The 20,817-nt window shown below is 41.4% G+C and overlaps 1 protein-coding gene across 2 annotated transcripts; it reads right to left on the bottom strand.

Annotated features, from left to right (window-relative positions):
* Nucleotides 1-3,657: 3,657 nt before the first annotated feature.
* On the bottom strand, nucleotides 3,658-20,364 carry LOC144458715 (uncharacterized). Of its 2 annotated transcripts, XM_078161866.1 has the most exons (3): nucleotides 20,097-20,364; nucleotides 19,193-19,257; nucleotides 3,658-3,951 (listed from the first exon to the last, which is right to left on the bottom strand). In XM_078161866.1, exons 1-3 carry the CDS (start codon nucleotides 20,199-20,201, stop codon nucleotides 3,666-3,668), a joined length of 456 nt encoding a protein of 151 aa, XP_078017992.1. In that variant the 5' UTR covers nucleotides 20,202-20,364; the 3' UTR covers nucleotides 3,658-3,665. The 2 variants fall into 2 exon arrangements, 1 of the variants encoding a protein (XP_078017992.1); XR_013488099.1 differs by lacking the exons at nucleotides 19,193-19,257; nucleotides 20,097-20,364 and adding an exon at nucleotides 15,978-16,173.
* Between the last annotated feature and the right edge of the window lie 453 nt (nucleotides 20,365-20,817).

Below are 20,817 nucleotides of genomic sequence, written 5' to 3'. Positions count from 1 at the left end.
AGAGGAGCTGCCTGTCGCTGCTGGTTCCATTCTGAGACGTTTTATCATACGCAGCTGTAATCACACTCATAATGGAGTTCCTGAACTCCATTTACTGCACTAACTTTCTCTATTCTCTCGCTGTGCTGTGTTTTCAGACTCCTCTTCATCAAAACACCCTCGCTTGCTCTCCTCTCTCTCTGTCTCATCTCAAACCTGAAACACTGGCAGAGAGCGCAATTAATCAGCGGGCTGAGTGAAGGCAGTCGGATCAATTAAGCTGCACAGAGTGTGGAGACTAGAATGGATCCATCTGAGAGAGGAGAGGGAGCCTGAGGAGATGTTCAAAACAGTGTAAACAATGATGGAGCAGGGATGCAGCTTCAAGATACAGCTGTAAATTTCTAAAACAACAAAGAAAATGATTTTCCCTTGTGAGCTGTTGTTGATTTATTGCATGTCTTTAAAATTTAATTAATTTCTTCTTATTTAGTTATCTGTAAAAATATAACAAGTTAGGTTTATAAAGACCCTCAAGGCCAAAACACACCTTTGCTAAACAGTGTCTACCCCTGTTTTTTTTCCATGTAAAACCCCCACATGAGCACTGGTGCTGATAGACATGGTGCCCAATGACACTTTATGCCAATGTCCTTTTTCCAACCTCGACGCTCCTGATTTAGGCCTGGGCCACACTACCTCCATCAGCAGTGCAGAACCTCCTATTTTGTTTGTTTCTGTCTTGTTTTTCAGCGGCTGTGTTAACAGGTTAGAGTAGCCACACTGTGCACATAAGATGCAGTGCGTAGACACGGCTCAGCTGCGGAACATCTCGAGATCCGGAATCTCACCTCTCACACGTGGTTTTCAGCAGAAATAATATTTTTTTGATAATCATATTGACAGTGTACCACATTTCATTGTAGTTTCAATGTCTATATCTGTCTCAAATATGAAAAAATATAAATATTTCCTTTGACAATGCAGTGGCCCTGGCTTCATAAATTAGTGCAGGACTGGCTTTTAATTGTGTAAATACCATCGTCATAACAGCAGGCAGCTCTGCAGCAGTGCCGTAGCAGCAGCACTGTCTGTTTGAACACAATGAATGAATGAGGAGAGACTAGTTGTTGAGGTCGAGAAATATCCCAAGCTTTATGACCTACAACCCTGACAAAAAAAGATATTGCTTAGGGGGGACATAGTTCTGGAGATCGGCTTTTCCGATGAGAAATCAGGTTCAATAAATGGGTGTCCACACATTACGCTAACGCAGAGGTGGAAGAAGTAGCCTACAGATCTTATAAAAGTACTAATAACTGTGTGTGGACTTCTGTTGGCAAGCTACAGCACAAAGCCTCCTGTTGGTGCTAGGGGCAACATGAGCGCGGAGCACAGAGAAGCAGTCAGAGCTACAGGCTACAGTGAGGCTAAAAACAGAGTTCATATGACGTTTTTCAAAACAACTTTTTATGTTGCGGCTGCAGCACACTTGGATCACTACGGACGAGCAGTATGGAGATACTTTGTGGATTCAATTTTGTGTTCTTGGACGTTAGTCTGGGGCACCGTCTGCCATTAGGTGTGCTAGCCGCTCCCCCCACCGATCTCCGCAAGGGATGTGAGGACTCTAAAACTTCACCAGGGCCTCCATCGGCATATGGGTGAGTAGATAATGGCTGAATTTTCATTTTTGGGTGCTCCCCCACCAATCTCTGCAAGGGATGTGAGGACTCTAAAACTTCACCAGGGCCTCCATCGGCATATGGGTGAGTAGATAATGGCTGAATTTTCATTTTTGGGTGCACTATCCCTTTAATCAAGTATGGATTATTTCAACCATGATGACATTGCCTGAACTAAATTATTTTAAATTAAAACCATGTCATTTTCCTAACTCCTAAGGTTTTTTTGTGCCTAACCCTAAACAACATTAACTGCACTGCAGCTGTGAAAGCAGAAAACAGTTTATTTTTCAGCAGTAACAGCTTTGAAAGGCACAAACATATTCCTTGTGTCCTGCTGATAGGAGCCTCAGATCAGAAAAAGCTTATGTGTCATTGTAAAAGGAAGTTACAAACAACATATTTTGTGGTTTGAAAAGTCTGAGGGCATCTGCTGGATAGATGCAGAGAGCTGGGACTGAGAGGCAGAATGTACAGACTGTGTCACAGTGGTTTAACTTGCAGTACTTATTTACCGTTTCCTGACAAACCAGTTGCCTAAAATAACATAGTTACTGGATTATTCTGATTATGTCCAATTCTATTATTAGTATTTTTTATATCTGCAATATGGCACCTGGCAGACAGTACAATTTTGGTTAATAATACTGTGGTTATGGCACAGTATTATCTTTTGTAAGGATCTCTGATACATTTTAACAGTGATGCAACAGAAGTTATCTTTAACTGCCAGTCTGTGACAGAGCACGGACTCTGGTCTCTTGTACAGTATCAAAGTTAGACACGTGTGCATACTTGGTACCATTACACAGGTGGACCTAAAAATTGAGAAACTAAAACTAATACACAAAATAATTCTTTGGGCCTGTGTGTACTGATTGTATATGATTGTTTTTGTTGTTTTTTTTATCATTCTGTTTCATCATTTTTTATTTCTCCTCTGAAGCACTGTCAACTGTGAATCACTATAAGCTTTCTGACGTTTGATGCCAATGACTTGAATAGACTAGACACTATCATTGCAAAAGGACTTTACAGGTACCAATGCATTACTGACATTGTGAGGTCTTTAAATAGTAAAGCTGATGAAAAGAATGTGTATTAATGTATCAATCTCAGCTTCAAGTCCCACATTAAAAAGTGACAAAAACATCACTTTCCACCTCAGAAACATAGCTAAGGTATGACCATTTGTACATCAAAAAGATGCAGAGAAATTGATTCATGCCTTTATTTCAAGCCGACTCAACTACTGTAATGCACTTTTTACCGGCCTCCCCAAAACACCCCTGAGAGACTTCAGCTCATTCAAAATAGCTCAGCTATTTACCAGAACCAAGAGGAGAGAGCACATCAGGCCAGTCTTAGCTGCTCTGCACTGGCTTCCTGTTATATCAAGAATTGATTTTAAGCTCCTCCTCCTTGTATACAAAGCCCTACATGGGCTGGGACCAAGCTACATTGCTAACTCTGTTGTTAAGTATTTGCCTCCAAGAACACTGTGATCATCTGCTGCTGGTTTACCGGAGGTTCTCAGCAACAACTGGAAGGAGATCGGAGATGCAGCCTTTGTCAGTTACGCCCCAAAGCTATGGAACACACTAACTATAGATATCAGGGAACCCAGCTCGCTAAATATTTTTAAAAGAAAGCTAAAAACGTTTCTGTTCATGCCAGCCTTTAACTAGATCTGACTTTCCTGATACAGGTCTGAAACGCTTTCTTTTTATGCATCTACTTTCTATTTATGCTACATGCAGCTCCAACTCTTTTAAAATCTTACTTGATTTTATGATTTATAGTTTTACAACTCTATCATTCTATGAATCAGTTAATCCATGTTTTAAACTGTTTTAAATGTCCTTTCATATTGAATTGCCTTGTCTGTGTTACGTCCATTGTCTATTTTCACATGAAGCACTTGGTGCTTATAATGCCCTTCACTATCAAAGACCACACCAATAAGATAAAGATTTTGAATGATTTATTGCATATGATGGATTAAGGGATGAAATGTTGAGGGCCGAATGGATGAGGGATGGAGGGATGAGAGATGAAGGGTTGAGGGATAAAGGGATGAGGGTCGAGTGGGTGAAGGGATGAGGAGTTGAGGGATGAAGGGTTGAGGGATGTGGGATGTAGGGATGTGGGATGAAGGGTAGCAGGCGAGCACATTGATGAACGTGTTGAGTCAAAGGCAGAAACACAGGAGGGACCCTGGGAGTGAGACTGAGTGGGGGAGTTGTCTCTTCGTGAGCTTGGCTTCGGATAGAGCCCCAACTGGTTCCTGTATGCAGAAAGGAGCAGAGAAAAAGATTAAGAAGCAAGATGGGATTGGGTGGGTGGGATGTGAGAAATGTGTTGAAGGGAAAGAGAATGCATCAGGTGTGCTTAAATACTGTTGGGTGGAAATGGGATGTGTTCGAGGCATGGTCTTTTTTCCCGAACCTAGTTATAAAACTACATTTCACTAACAAAGACCACACCAATAAAATAAAGATTTTGAATGATTTATTGCATATGATGGATTATGGGATGAAGGGTTGAGGGTCGAATGGATGAGGGATGAGGGATGAACGGTTGAGGGATGTGGGATGAAGGGATGAGGGATGAAGGATTGAGGGTCGAGTGGATGAGGGATGAAGGGTTGAGGGTCAAAAGGATGAAGGGATGAAGTATGAAGGGTTGAGGGATGAAGTATAAAGGGTTGAGGGATGAGGGTCGAATAGATGAGGGATGGAGGGATGAGGGATGAAGGGCTGAGGGATGAAGGGTTGATGGATGTGGGATGAAGGGTAGCAGGCGAGCATGGTGATAAACGTTTTGAGTCAAAGGAAGAAACACAGGAGGGATCCCGGGAGTGAGACTGAGTGGGGAGTTGTCTCTTCGTGAGTTCGGCTTCGGATAGAGCCCCAAAGAGAGCTTCAAGAATGCATGGGAGTTTCAAATCATATTGCATATGTGTGATGTTTACTAAAGACGACGGCGCTCTGCAATTTTAATGTGGTCAAGAATTTTCTGCCTATAAATGGTTACAGTGGCTCCGTGCAAAGAGACAACCCAAGTAAACAGTCAAAAGGTCAGAGGCTGGTGCCAATTGTCAGAATTTCTTGAATTAATAACGGGAAAGCAAGAGTCGGCCATTGAGAATATGGGACACTCGGACTGATGGATTGGTACATGTCTGAGGCCACGGTGAGTGTCTGTGTGAATAACATGTTAAGTGAATGCAATCGTGCCCCCAAAAGGATAGCTGCTTTAGAGACAGGGTACATTTCGTGGGTTGTGGACGAAGGGGTTGGGGTGGCTGAGTTTATTGATTACAAAATGTTGAGGACTGATAAACGAATGAGAGAAGGGGATAAACATGGGGCAGGAGGTTGTCCATTAATGCTTGTCTGAGACGGATATACAAGGGTCTGGGAGGAGAAAATGGTTACAACTGTTGCAAATGTGGGAGCGAATGTGGTGGCCAGCGGTGGAGACTGCATTGATTTACTTCTCATGAGTGAGAACGAGAGAGAGTTGGAAGTATGAAGTTGCGTGTGAAAAACTAGGACGATGTGGAGGGTCGAAGATGCATTGGGGCAATTCGGAGCACTGCAGGAAGTGACGAGCCGCGGAGGCTACGATGATTTACTTCTCGGGAGTGAGAACGAGAAGCAGTCGGAAGTATAAAGTTGCATTAGATAAACTGGGACAAAGTGGAGGGTCGAAGACGCATTGGGGCGAATTCAGAGCACTGCGGGAAGTGACCAGCCATGGAGGCTGCACTGATTTACTTCTCAGGGGTGAGAACGAGAGACAGTCTGAAGTACGAAGTTGCGTAACAAAAGTGGGACGAAGTGGAGGGTAGATGCATTGGGGTGAATCTGGAGCACTGCAGGAAGTGACCAGCCACGGAGGCTGCATTAATTTACTTCTGAGAGTGAAAATGAGAGAGAGTCAAAAGTATGAAGTTGCGCTAGAAAAAACTTGGATGAAGTAGAGGGTCGAAGATGCATTGGGGCGAATTCAGAGCACTGCGGGAAGTGACCAGCCACAGAGGCTGCATTGATTTATTTCTCAGGGGTGAGAACGAGAGACAGTCAGAAGTATGAAGTTGTGTAACGAAACTGGGACGAAGTGGAGGGTAGATGCAATCGGGTGAATTAGGAGCACTGCAGAAAGTGACCAGCCACGGAGGCTGCGTTGATTTTCTTTGCTGGGAGGGTTGAGTAGCCTGAAGCGTTTGCTGTAAGAGCAGAAACCGTTTGCAAGTGTTGGTTAACATGAGAATGTATGTAGCGGTTTGCAACTGCTGGTGGCTAGATTAATGGAAAGCCGGTTCCGAATAGGTAGTTGGGGGTGGAGAAGGAATTGTTTATTATTATTATTATTATTATTAATGTATTATTATTATTATTATCATTATAATCATCATTATTATTATCATTTTATGGATGCAATGTGTGGTAAAACTGAATGAATGTGACGTCTTAAGACAAAAAGGGGAGCTAACGCTGGCTAGTAAGGTGGGCTAAGGGTGTGCTTTGGACAAGATCGTTACGTTAGCTTTCTGTGAAGCTGATGGAAGGTTTTCCGGTTGTGGAACTGATTAGATGACTGTGACGATGTGATGAAGCCTTTGAATGCAGAGATGACAAGAATGATGGAATGATCTGAGAAAGGGCAAACACATAAGGCCCGTTTCCACTGAAGAAGTTCCTGGTACTATTTGGGGGGCAGGAACTACTACAGGAACGTCCTCTCGCTCGGCCCTCTCAACCGCCGTGTCTCCACTGAGAGCGGAGTATGAGGAAGGTTCCTGTAAAGTTACCGGGCTCTGGATGTGATGTAATCGTTGTGCGACCATTTACCAGGGCGACGTAGGGACGCCGTTAGCTGTTAGCCCTTAGCGGTGTCTGTAATAACTCACTAAATGGCCTGTGAAAAAAAATATTTTTCCAGCGGATGTCTTAGTTACAACATGATTGAGCTAACTGGAGTAGTTTCATGTTGTATCCGACAACGGGAGGCTTTTAACAGATGACGTCCTGATCAGCGGCGGCCACTGATGCTTTCTAGACATCGTGATTTTCCATAACTGAATACATACCACACATATCAACACAAAACTGCTTTGCTAGCTCAATCATGTTGTAACTAAAATATCCGCTAGAAAAAATATTTTTTTCACGGGCCATTTAGTGAGTTTTTTTACATGGCGGCGGAAGCTATATGAACGAGCTAACCCTCGTCTGCTGAGTTTTAAAAATGCCGGCTATTTTGTTGCTTTCTGTTGACATCACATCCCTCCTTGAGTATATCCAATCAGCACCAAGTAATCCCCAAGCCCCAGCCAGGAGTCTTTCAGGGCCGTTCTGAGTCCGAGGCAGGGACTTGTTTAGCCCCCGTAAAAGATCCGGAACTCTGTCCTTCGGGGGTGGTTCCTGCGGTGGAGACACGCACCAACGGCCCCGGCCCACGTAAAATTACCCTCAAGTTCCTGTGGTGGAAACGGGCCTATTGGGTTATAGTTTGTTTGTTTGTTTGTTTGTTGTGTGGTTTCCCTTTGTATGAATTAAATGAGCAGTGGCTACTTGAAAGATTTCCCTTAATGCGTATTAACTGAGCATAGATAGAGGGAACCTGAGATTTAAGAATACCATTTGCCAAACAAACCAACAATTGTTTCCTCTAATTGCATATGACAATGAGTAACTTAAAACTTGAAACCATACAACCTGGCTCCCTGCTATTAGGAGCTAATGGTACTGGCTGCTGCCCTCGAGGGGCTGGAGTCTGTGACGTCACGGGTGGTGATCGCAGCATGGATGTCTCAGCGAGGATCCCCAGCTGCCGGTGTGCCGGATTAACTGATGATGAATCAACTGGTGAGACAGATGTGTGGTAGGCGTGGCCTTTGTGAACCCGTTGTCAGCTAACCAGGAAATAAACATTGCTATCACTTCGCGTCTGCATTTCATTCATCTAAAGCTGTCGTTTGCAACATTATGATACAGTATACTGGTCTGGACATCATTCACATTAATGAATCGCCATTTCCACTGATATCCTCCAAAGACACGTTGAGCCATGGAGATGTCAAGCCAAGACGAGAGCCAGGAGAGCACGATTCCCTGTGACATTCAGCAAACACTTCACAATAACATAATAAAAACCTGAATGCATCCAAAATGTGAGCGGGTTGATATGTTAAACTCACACGATTTAAGTCTATAGGCTACAATACTAACGTTAGTCCGTGCCTCTGATGATTAGTGTTTCCTACACCTGTGCACACCTGTGCATCCAAATCGCTTTAAAATTAGAGTTCACAGTCATGTGAAATGTTTATGAATGAGTTTAAATGAACTGTAAAGAATATCGCTGTGTTGAGCGAAATTACAATGTGTAGCATTTGGTGTAAAACACAATCGATAATAGTATCACAAGTTAATCTGAGCGGATCACATGTTCCCACAGTGAGCTGCTCCACACTACACGCCAACACTTCTGACTGTATGTGTAACTCGCAGGCTGTGGGAAAGCACAGACAGCTCACAGATCCACTTGATATGGAATTAATAATGATATATGATAAAGACTGATGACAGGAACATTTTGTAACCGACTTACTGGCATTTACAGTTTTGTAAACAGGCAAGACACACTGCGGTCAAGAAACCTACGTTGCCCAGTCCGTTGTCATCGCAATTCAATGTAAAGAGGCCTACATAAAGTATGTAAAAAATCCCACAAAGTTTTAAATTAACTGGTCGGCAGATGTTTGCGTGAGGCTGTGGTTTTGATGCAGATCTCAGAGAGGCATATAATGACGAAGTATCGATGACGGTTCAAAACATGGCGAGTGTCAGCAAATCTTTTAGACTCAGACTCAGACAACTTTATTAATCCCACACGAGGCAATTGGTTTGAGCAGCCCAGCACAACAACATGTGAACACAACACATACAATAAACATGTAGAATAAAAAAATACAAAGATGCTAGGAATACAGTGGAATCAGCAATCGATAAATAGAAAAGTGGCAAGGTTAATAAATATAATAAATATAGGCCCATAAAATGTCAATAAAGGCTACATGTTTCTATGGTCAGTCTTATATTTGTAACATTGCTAACATAGTGTCTGAGAACTTTATACGCAGGCTAACATTACATACAGCCATAAGTGAAACACAGTCTGAGCTGTTTCCACCCAGCTCACACTCTGCTGTGGCAAATTGTGATGCGCTCAGATTAACTTGTGATTCAACATCTGTCTCAGTTAAATCATAGATATTGAAGGCTACACACTTTTATCTATCTTCTTATAAAGATATTTTACACAATTCACTAATATTCATTAATACAAATTAGACATGACAGGTAACTTGTTTTTAGCGAGGACAGTAATACGCACGAGTGTAGTAGGCTAAACTAAACCTATCGGGGCAAGAGAATAATAATAGCAGGCCAAGTGTTGTCCTCGTAGCTAAGATGTGACAGTCATGTCTAATTTGTATGAATAAGTGAATTATGTATAATGTTGTGAGAGGAGAGATAAAAGTGTGTAACACATAACATACAGGGGGACTCAGGCTGGAGTCGATCCCGGCTTGCTTCAACAACAGCTTTGTTCATAGGTCGCCTGCTCTATCCACTAAGCCACCGACACCCTTTCATTGTGTAATGTATCTTTACGTTACGGAGTGGGCAACGTAGGTGTCTCTGTTAATGGCTGTTTACAAAACTGTAAATGCCAGTAAGTCGGTTACAAAATGTTCCTGTCATCAGTCTTTATCATATATCATTATTAATTCCATATCAAGTGGATCTGTGAGCTGTCTGTGCTTTCCCACAGCCTGTGAGTTACACATACAGTCAGAAGTGTTGGCGTGTAGTGTGGAGCAGCTCACTGTGGGAACATGTGATCCGCTCAGATTAACTTGTGATACTATTATCGATTGTGTTTTACACCAAATGCTACACATTGTAATTTCGCTCAACACAGCGATATTCTTTACAGTTCATTTAAACTCATTCATAAACATTTCACATGACTGTGAACTCTAATTTTAAAGCGATTTGGATGCACAGGTGTGCACAGGTGTAGGAAACACTAATCATCAGAGGCACGGACTAACATTAGTATTGCAGCCTATAGACTTAAATCGTGTGAGTTTAACATATCAACCCGCTCACATTTTGGATGCATTCAGGTTTTTATTACGTTATTGTGAAGTGTTTGCTGAATGTCACAGGGAATCGTGCTCTCCTGGCTCTCGTCTTGGCTTGACATCTCCGTGGCTCAACGTGTCTTTGGAGGATATCAGTGGAAACGGCGATTCATTAATGTGAATGATGTCCAGACCAGTATACTGTATCATAATGTTGCAAACGACAGCTTTAGATGAATGAAATGCAGACGTGAAGTGATTGCAATGTTTATTTCCTGGTTAGCTGACAATGGGTTCACAAAGGCCACGCCTACCACACATCTGTCTCACCAGTTGATTCATCACCAGTTAATCCGGTGTTATGTCCCTACTGGTTTCCAATTTAACTGGTTTCCTTACCGAACAGCTAGCCTCGCGTCACCAGGCTCTTGCAACATTATAGCTCTTCAAGCGAAGAGCCTGGTGTCTATTCACTCTGAATTTTGTCTGGATTCTGGTTCCGGTCTAGGGAGTGGATGCAGTATTCACCAAATTCACCAAACTAAAAGTGTTCACCATAGTAAAACTTTAAATTCTGGCGCACCATCGATTTGGGGTGATGAGGGGTGTAAGAAAATCGATTAACTTAATGGCTTGGGGCTTTTCTTGTAAATTATATTCTTTAAATTAAAAGTTTCACCGCATTTTTATTAGCTTGGTGCTTTTATTTTTACGGAAAGGCACATCCATCGAATTCCGGATCCTGTCTCACTCGCCCTGGTTCCGTTTCCTTACCAAAACGGCCACTAACGGCCCCAGACTACCGAACAGCTGCAGATGTGCTGCGCCTCCGTCAGCAGATTTGTCACAAATTCACAAACATACACAACATATTACTGGCGATTTTAAAGTCACAGCCCACATCTACCACAGCGATTATGCTTCTGTAAGTGAGCACTACGTACCAGCGACATTAAAAAAAAGAAAGGAAAGAAAATATGATATACACAAATTTGCGTCAAGCTAGACTCGATTTCACGTCAACAAAAGACAATATAACACAAACCACACATCTACCTGTGTGAGCCACTGAGACTCACAGAGCACATGGCTTTCCTCAGGTATTAGTAAATTACGTCAGCATCCAGGTAACATTTTGATTTGGGCTGAACTGAGACAACTAGTTACCCTCGGCTTGCCTTGAAAATACCCAAACATATTTATCAATGTTTCTTGTTCTTTTTCCACGAGTCTACAAACATATTCAGTGCCACATTACAGTCTGTACAACACTGCACACTATGACAAAGCCTGTCATGTTTAAAAAGTGACAGAAGTGTAATATGTTGTGTATGCTTGTGAATTTGTGACGAATCTGCTGACGGAGGCGCAGCACATCTGGCAGCTGTTCGGTAAGGAAACCAGTTAAATTGGAAACCAGTAGGGACATAACACCGGCACACCGGCAGTTACATAGATGTGGTGTTTAATGAAGCGGCGTCGGAACCCAGCTGTGTGGCTGCAGTTGGAAGGAATTTCTTTTCTTTTCGGGACGTGTTGGAGACTGTCTGCCGCCTGGTCTCTGATGTCCGGTTTGGATTGTGATGTGGAGAATGCTACTGCATGGAGAAGGCCGCGCTGTGAGTGCGTGGTGATGGATCGTTGGGAACAGGTGGAGAACGTGCATGCGCGGCAGTGTCAATGGCGACCGCGATTCCTGACCCTCATGGATGGAGAAGAGGATCAATCCAGAGTCGGAGAGAGTTACAGGTGGAATGGAGGAGCTGGCGAGGCCGAGGTATGGGAGCCGCGGAACGCTTGCAGCTCTACCTGGAAGTTTGTCTGTAGTCTGACTGCTGCAGGAAAGATATGACTCTAATCGCCCACGGGTGGATTTTGTGTGGATCAGAAGGATTGTTCTGCAGCTCTGGATCCCTGGTGAGTTGATTAATTGATACAATAAAAACTAGAGTTTGCCTTACTTTTAGATTGAGGTAAGCCTGTGGTTACACGTGAAGTGCACGTCGGTCGAAGTGAGAAATGTGTCGAAGGGAAAGGGAATGCATCAGGGGTACATCCCAAGTCTCTTAAATTACTGCTAGTTATCTTACCTAGCTGACTTTGCTAGCTGTTTAGCCCCTCCCACCTAGGAAAAAATGTGAGGAGCTAGAGCTAGAAGCAAGCATAGTCGGTTTAAGACATTGATATATATACATAGATGCTGCACCCTGGCTTGTGGGATGCGTCAATACCGCCGCCATCTTGCCTAGGTGCTCTGACCGGTTCAGACCCATGTCAGACTCGGCAAAAATGCCACATTTTTGCTCTGCATTTGGGTGTACAAACGAAAGAAGTGTTAAAACCAAGCAGAAGGGAATAACATTCCACAGGTAAGAAGTTGTTTTACAATATTTTACTGTTACGAACATGTTTAATGAGATATATATCTCAAAAAGTGATCCTTCTTTTAAGCTAATCAAGTAAAGTAACTGTTCTGATCTGGTCCTAATGCCAAATTAAGCTAACGCTGTGTCACACAACTTAAAGAAAAAAGGTTAACATTTATATAATATTACTTATAAAATTATGATGCTTTGTCAAACAGCTATGTCGGTGTATGTGTTATTCCAAATTGTCAACTATCTGTTTCATGGCACCAACGTGACATAACGCAGTATAATGTTAGTAGTTAACTTGTGGCCTGAATTGTAACTACAAATTATGTGGAACTGCGTTTTTCTGACACGCTTATTTTGTGTATAGTTTCCCAAAAAACACAGATAGGAGACGGGCATGGGTAGCAGCAGTGAGGAGAAAGGACTTTGTCCCGAGTGACTCCTCAGTCATCTGCAGCTGTCACTTCAGACCTGAGGACTTCGACAGGACTGGGCAGACTAATACTAATACTAATACTAATACTAGCTACTGTACACTGTATTTTTTGTAAATATGACCTAATAATGTAAACAGTTCCGTGTCCAGGCTCCCATGAGCACTGTGGTGTTATACATATGAGATTAAAGCAAAATTTTGTGTAAACATGCAGCTCTAAGTCATTTATTTTCACTTGTACAAAACCAACATTTGTTAATCAGAATCTGCACTGCAGCTCGGCACAACCCTGCTGATACACTATTTTTTGCATTGTGTGAAATGTGAATAAACATTTATAGTTAAAATTAATAATTAAATGACATCTTGGTGGGCACTGTACATCTAGTAAGAAAACATGGGGAAAGTTTAGTTTAAATGTGTTGTAGAACTGTTACTGTTACTTTATCTACATAAGATCAAATATTTTGGTATGAAAAGCTGCATTTTTTATTTAACCAAGTATCCTGTATCATAACTACATGTCTGACAATTGTAACAAACCAAACCGCATGAAAATCGGTTGAGAATTCAGCGAGTAATGATTTTAATCATAAATAATCTCCTGCCTCAATAGACATACATGCATTAGGCAGCGCGGCTCCACCTGGGCAAGATGGCGGCCGCGTTGACGTATCGCTCCAATGAGGAGCACTGTTGAATGCGGCATCTACGTATATATATCTATGGGTTTAAGAGACATGAGACGTCCTTTCCACTGTAGCGTCACGTGAAGCGACGTCCATTCCTGATGACGGCGGCACAGCTGGATCTGCTGCATAACGGAGCCAGCGTTTGGCGTACATCCCAAGTCACATTATATTCGCTGATCACAGCAAAGGATAAGAAGCTCTCGACCATCCTAGCTCATAGCTGCTTAAAGCTTGCTGCTAGCTCCTAGCGCTAGCTCCTCGCTGCACAAATAAGAGACTTGGGACGGCCTAGAAGATGGCGGACCTTGAACGACTTCCGGTTCAAGCGAGGAGCTAGCAGTAGCACTCTAAAAATAAGAGACTTGGGATGCAGCCCAGGTGTGTTTAACTACTGTTGGGCGGAAATGGGATGTGTTCGAGGCATGGTCTTTGTTCCCGAACCTAGTTATAAAACTACATTTAGCTATTGTAAAGCACTTTGTGCTGCATTTCTTGTATGAAAGGTGCCATACAAATAAAGTTTAGCCTATGATTATTAATATCTTTGTGCCTTGAACTTTTTTTCCTTTTTCATCCAAATTTAAATGTTATCCTGGTGTGTTAGCAACCCATAATCCATTGGCATTTGTTAAATAGTACACTCAGGTGATTCTTATCAACTGACTGAAGAGTAACTTTAGCTTTTTTTCATCCTGGACCCTATTTCCCCATGTTTTTGTGTCTGAGTGACTAATAGAAACAACTATTTTGGTCCAGTATTGAGCTAGCACACTCCAGCCAGCAGCTGCTCAACAGGTGAGAAATGTGACCACTTTCACACCATCAATTTACATCCACTACAAGTACTTCGTTTGTCACTTAGAGGCTCAGATTAGTATTTTAAGTGTCTGACAACATTGTGGAAAAGATACCTACATAAATAGTTCTTTCTGTCAAAAAGTAAGATCCTTTTTGTTTAACCGGAAACAGCCCTGGATATTGCCATTGCCAAACCCACCAGACTCCATTTAAATAAACAGTATTTCTTATCACCGTAAAACACACACACTTCATCTAAAGTTGACAGATGCAAAACTAAAACTCACAAAAGCTATCTTGTTTTGTCTTTCACTGTTCTAATAATACTACTCGACTGAAATAAGCCCTTAATTAACCCAGTTAGAAATGGTCAAACTGAAAAGATGATTTGATGATTTTGATGTAGGCCTATCCTGAATTGTAATTAAAACTAAGTTTTTGGTTTTTACTAATCGCAAAAAAGATTAAATGAAAACAAAGCAAAGTATATGTGTTGGACTACAAGGCAATGAAAATTCTGCACTGTTGTAATGTACTTATTTTGCCATACTTTGGTTATTGTGTGGAGGTGTGGGGCAACACATATGAGTAATATGAAGCTATTGTTCATATTACAGAAAAGAGCAGTAACAATTATTCATACTGTAGATCCAAAAGAACACACCAACAGACTCTTTATTAAGTCAGGACTATTGAAACTTAAAGACTTAGTTGAGTTACGGACACTATTAGTTTATGTGTAGCGCAAAATTCAGATTGTTACCAGAATATTTACAAAAGCTGTTTGTTTTTTATTTCAGAGGACAAGTAGCAAAGAAAAAAACACTTCAAGCACCACTATGCACAGACAACAATAAAACAGATGTGTACTTTAGTGGTCGAATTCTCTCAAGAATGATTTAAAAGGTTGTTTGTGTATTTGCCTTGTGTATGGCTCTCGATTATTCTGTTTATTTATTTAGTTTTTCTTTTCCTAAAGTTACTGTCAGTAGTATTGGTTATTAACTGTAACTGACAGACCATCTTCTCAGGGACGGACTGGGCCTAAAAAACAGCCCTGGACTTTAACTCACCCCGGCCCACAACAATTGGTGTGCGGAAACTCATCAAACCCTGGCACGGGTGTCACAATACTTTAATTGTGACTCATGATACTATACCATCTGGTTCTCTTCACAGTATGTAAGCCATTTCTGTCTGTGCTATCTTTGTGTTTAACCACTCTCTTTACTGTCAGGTAGTTTGTCTTCTTCTGAGGGTGGTAAGAAAAAAAACTTCTAGGCTGTGACTGTCTGACTTGGGGTGCTTAAAGTAATGTAAGGTTGAGCTGGAGTGGGTGTCATCCTCTGCCCTCAGTCTAAGCTCAACCTGAATAAACAAATGATGGAATGGATTAAAAAAAAAACAGGTTTTATGCATACAGCATATTATATCATCTATTCCATGCAAAAATTACTTTATTACTTAATAATCTTAATTAATTTATGCAGTAATTAATCTTACTGCACTAATACTAATACCACATTTTAATGAAAATACACCACTACAAATTTAACTTCTGTATTCAAAGCCTTCAAAGTTTGTAAGTATTATCAGAAAACTGTACCAAAACTTTAAAAAGTAAAAGCACAACAGTCCCTGTCAGTACTGTACTATTTTTTTTATATATTTCTAAAACGTTTAGTGGAGCTGTTTTAACTACTGTAATCATTATTTCATTTCATTTTTTGCATTGTATTGAGCAACACAAACTGGGTGTAGATAAAAATGTAGCAACCTGAATAACATTTGCTAACATCAGCCCTAGCAAGTAACTCTCTTTCTCCCTCTCTCATGTTCCATACTTACTTGCTCTGTACCTGTCTGTGGAACTTCCACCAGTTCATCTCTCTGTCCCTCATCATCACAGGAGGCTCTACCATGCTGAGGCTGCACAGCTGTCTGGCTCCCCCGAGTCCCGGCCTCAACACTTCACTCACTCTTCACTCACTTCTTGGATGCTGCTAATATTAACGTGAACTTGTGCTGCAGTGCTGCTGCTGGCTGTCCTGCTTAACATTTCAGTTAGTTTGCGACATTTAGTGGCTTCACTCTCTAAATGTTGCAGTTTTTTTTTCCTGCGTGGAGGCCGCCAGCCGTCCTGGAGTACTGGCCGTTCTGTGATTCTCCAGAATACACAGATGGCCAGTCTGCCCCTGCATCTTCTGATTATTTGTGTCTCAAGAGAGGGACAGGTAAAATAAGATTGTTTTCTTCTCCCTGCTTCTTTTCAGTCTTGGAATATGTATTAGAGTTGTTTGATTGTGAATTTGATTGCTGTGCATTGACATGAGTGGGTTTGGTATGTTTTAAAGTATTTTTTATGGTCAAACAAAAAGATCTTACTCTTTAATAAAAAGGTCCACCATAATAGAGATCCTTTCCATAATGTTGTCAGGCACTTAAAATAACAATCAAAGCCTGTTAGTGGCAAAAACAAGCACCTCCGGAGGACGCACAATGAAAGTGCACAAATGCCTCAACTGGTTACATTTTGTGGCTGCTGCCTGCAGCCCCTGGCTCAGTACTGGACCAGTTTCAACTTCTTGTTGCCGTTAGTCACACAAAAACATGGAAAAGGTTAGAAAGGTTGGAAAATACTTAAGTTACCCTTTAAGTCATAGAATGATCATTTTGTTGAAGGCAACGTTGACTGAAATATCTCAACAACTATTTGATGGATTGCAATGTGCAGACATTTGTGGTTCTCAGAAGATGAATTTGAATCCTGGTGATTTCGGTGATCCCCTGACTTTTCCTCTTGTGCCAACATGACATTTACATATTTTTTTTCAATGAAATAGTCCACATTTTGGATAGACAATGACTGTATGGTAACTGCCAAAAACCTCTGAAGAGGAACAATGTGCCCTTTATAAATATCGATAAACGAACACATGATAAATTGTATTTATTATGAGTGACACAAAATTCTATTGTCTTCACATGCCACTCTGTCACCCATACAGATCACTGCTGTCTCACATACCAGCCCAACTTTGGAGTTGGTTGGAGACCATGGTGAATAAATGTGTAGGAAAATGATGTAGAAACTTGATTAAAACAAAAACCAAAACATATACACACTACAGTGACTTTTGGGGTCGTTTTTGTGAGAGAATTTTGCTTCCGCATCTAAAAACCCACTAACTGGAAGTGACGTAGCGTAAGGGAGTCTGGCCGAGTTCGACTGAGTGTAACATTAATAAACATGGATCCCAGTACTAGTTTTGAGACTGAAGAGGTTGAAAATGTACATTCATATGCATATGACGGCCCACAGGCTTATGATTATGAGCCTGCTAGGTGTCCAAGAGACCAGGAACAGATCAGGGTTAGGAGAAATAACGGCCACAGGAAAGAAATAGAGCTGTGGTGTGAGGAGAACCAGTGGAGAACTGGGCAGGTATCTTGGTGAGCGACCAGCGTTAGCTAACGACAGCTAACGATGTCTAATGCTGTGTTCACATCACAACATTAAGTTTGCCATCACGTATTAGGTTATAACAAAGCTACCAATAGTTCTGCCAGTATTAGATAACTAATGCAGAAACTAATGCGCAAATATCAGCTTGTATCAGACATATCTTGCTATCCGTGTTATAACTGCCCTCGCACATACCCCCGGCTCGTGGCCCTGCACATATTCCCGTTTACTACCACTCAGACTCACTACCACCTACTACTGCGCATTGGACAGAGGCAGGGTCAAGGACGCAGAGTCCCTCTTGTGACGTAGAATCAGGCGATGTTGAAAAAAAAAAGCGTTTTTAGAAGAAGAGCTAAAAAGAGCCACTTTTTCCTCCGAATTTGTGCCCTTATGTCGTGTAAACCATAATAAATTCTGAATTAACTTCTCATATGGTAATTTTCAGACAAGGTTATGTATATATTTTTAAAAAAATTTAACCTACAAGTTGCACTTTAATGGTCATTCATTGGTTGAACTCAGTGCGCCTACAGTATTATTGTAAATATTAAAATCACTTGCGCAACCTTTTATCCTGTTGCTGTAATGAGACAGGGAGAAGAACAGCTAATTTCAGCATCACTTCAGCAGCCATTATCACAGGGGACAGACCAGTGAGTGGTGATTTCCACAGAGCGCTTCCTGCCATAGATACATTTGGGAGCATAAAGATAATGTTGGTCTCTTAAAGAAATGGATGCATTTTTCCTTTTCAACATCTTGCAGAAATGTGTCTCTGGTGGCTTGAGCAATCATATTTCAGTCTGTCTAGAATGCTTTGTTGGAGTCATTTTTATTATTCAATATCTATCTCCTCCCTGGCTATTTTCACAAATTTTTTGTATGTTTTCCTGTGAAAAGCAATGCACCCAAATTCGTACATATCCCACGTATTTTGAAATGCTACGATCATGTGACCACTGCATTGACGGCAGTTAACATAGAAGCAGTCATGAGTGCTTGTCAGGAAGCAGGTTTGGGTGGTGGATAGGTCACAAAAACATCAGACTTTCACGTGGGTCTTTCCCCTGGAGTCACATGTTTGGAACTTAAAGTGAACTTTAAGTCATTTTAAGGTACGTCCTCACCATGTTTCTTTTTCTAAACCTAACCACATTAATTTACTGCCTAACCCAAACTCTGTAACTTTACATTATTATGTAACTGTATGTTAGGGTGTAGGATATCATATGAACTGTTGTGCATACATTTTTCAAAGAATATCATACGAACCATGAGAAATGTTGCCTCCCCACCTGAGGTGCATGTGGTGAGGTGGAGCTAGGCTAGCAGTTTCCCCCTGACTCCAGTCTTTGTGCTAAGCTAGGCTAAACATGGACTTTGTCCAGGGCTGGACTGGGACAAAAAATCGGCCCGGGCATTTTGAGCCTAGTCCAGCCCACCAGGTATTGATGGAAAGACAATGAAGCCTATGAATGAAAACAAACTTTCTTGTGACACCGCTTGTACACTGTCTTGTTGGTGTATATGTACTTGTCTAATAAATTTAAACCTACACCATCCTCCCGGTCCCATTATTCTATACAGTACTTACTTAGAGGAACCCAAAAGGCTGCTTGGTCTAGTGAACCTCCTGAACAATGAACGTATGATGGGATCCTGAAAATTGGACAGTGAGGAATAGAGGTGAGACATGATCATTGATGAATATTAAAATGAATAAATGACAGATTTAGTAATATTTTCATAGACTATGTACTCGCCACATCAATAAACAGCATAGCAACACATAATACTTCCTCAAACATGGCAACCTTTAAAAAGTGAAGGGATATTTTAAATTGAATGGAAACATGCCCACAATAAAAACAAAATACAGGTAATAATTGTCCACAAGAGTTTGCTGTTACATGTCAGTAAAAAAACAATAAGATAAAAACACAACTTATCTAGAATAAAGAGGATATTTATGTATAAAAGACAAATACATTTAAGTAGTTACTTTTAACTCAAAGCCACTTTTATGTTAATGAGCAGCATCACATCTCCTGGCAAATCCTAATTTGATTCATTCTAAAGTATATCTGCAAGTGCAGAGGGTTTATGATGAATACCAGCCTAATCATTTGGTTTTACATGAACATTTTTGCTCTGTTGAGCTTTAGTTGTGTTTGAGTAAAGAATTACTGCATAGTGCACTTATATCAATTAATAGACATTGAAATATTTTACTACCTAATTAATAAAGACTATACTTAACTAACTAAATGAATAAAATAAAGTTACTGAAGCACTAAGATCACTATCACTAGTATAACATCATGGAAACAGCCCAGCAGTAGAGAAACCCCGTCATGCTGCTCAACAGCCAGCTAAATTGTTAAATGGCCTACTCATAACTATGCTGTGTTAAGAGTTAGCAAGCACAACGAAAATAAACTATCAACCAAACTTGATTCATATCTGACCCAGGTAGACTGCAGTTCATCACTTCTTACCTGAAGTTCAAATTCCCCTCCAGTCGCACCGCGTGTGCCGTCGTCATATAATGGCGGGTCTCCTCCTCCTGCCTCCCCTTCGTCATCACCCACCTCCGCCATCATTACCTGCTGCGGCTGCTTTGGATGCCAGTGCGGGTGCAGTCACTGATGCTGCCGCTGAAGAAGCTCCACCATAGCCAGCAAACATCTGTGTTATTTTAACACATTTGGCAGCATATTCCTGAAGGGTTTGCCTCTTTATCTCTCTTATTTTTTCCGCACCTCCTTTGAGTTTCTTCTCAATTTTGTCAATCTCCTCTCTCTCTGTATGATTGATTGACTGGCAGCCGAGGCCCAAGTGGGAGGGGGCATCGGCCCTCGGCTGTAATTGGTCCAGCCCAGAATCAATCATGACTAATGGGCCAGTAGGTATCATGACATGACTAAAAAAAATGCCCGGCCAGTCCAGCCCTGCTTCTGTCTGTACTGGACCAACAGAGATAAAACTGATATCCAGTGTTGGTCTAAACGTTAAACTCACTTACAGCTAAACTAAGTGATAGGTAAACCAATGATTAACATTTCTTACTGCATTAGCCAAAAGGAATGTTTAAAAAAAGTCTTCAATTTCTGATTTTTCACTTTGGTAACAGACACAAATCACGATGAGACGTCCCAAGGGTAGGAGCTTCCATCTATCTCTCTTTATTGCACCAGCATAAGCATTGGCTATTCTTTC

This window comes from Epinephelus lanceolatus, chromosome 19 (assembly GCF_041903045.1).
Source record: "Epinephelus lanceolatus isolate andai-2023 chromosome 19, ASM4190304v1, whole genome shotgun sequence".
NCBI classification, from domain to species: Eukaryota; Metazoa; Chordata; class Actinopteri; order Perciformes; family Serranidae; genus Epinephelus; species Epinephelus lanceolatus.
This window is presented reverse-complemented; position numbering and strand designations above follow the sequence as displayed.

Bases quoted from the DNA above. Each gene is read 5' to 3' on its own strand.
- LOC144458715 (XM_078161866.1), bottom strand. From the start codon at position 20,201: ATGATGGCGGAGGTGGGTGATGACGAAGGGGAGGCAGGAGGAGGAGAC. The intron at 19,258-20,096 runs GTAAGAAGTGAT...TCCAATTTTCAG, and splicing joins GAGGGGAATTTGAACTTCAG to GATCCCATCATACGTTCATT. The intron at 3,952-19,192 runs GTAAGTACTGTA...TTCTGCATACAG, and splicing joins AGCCTTTTGGGTTCCTCTAA to GAACCAGTTGGGGCTCTATC.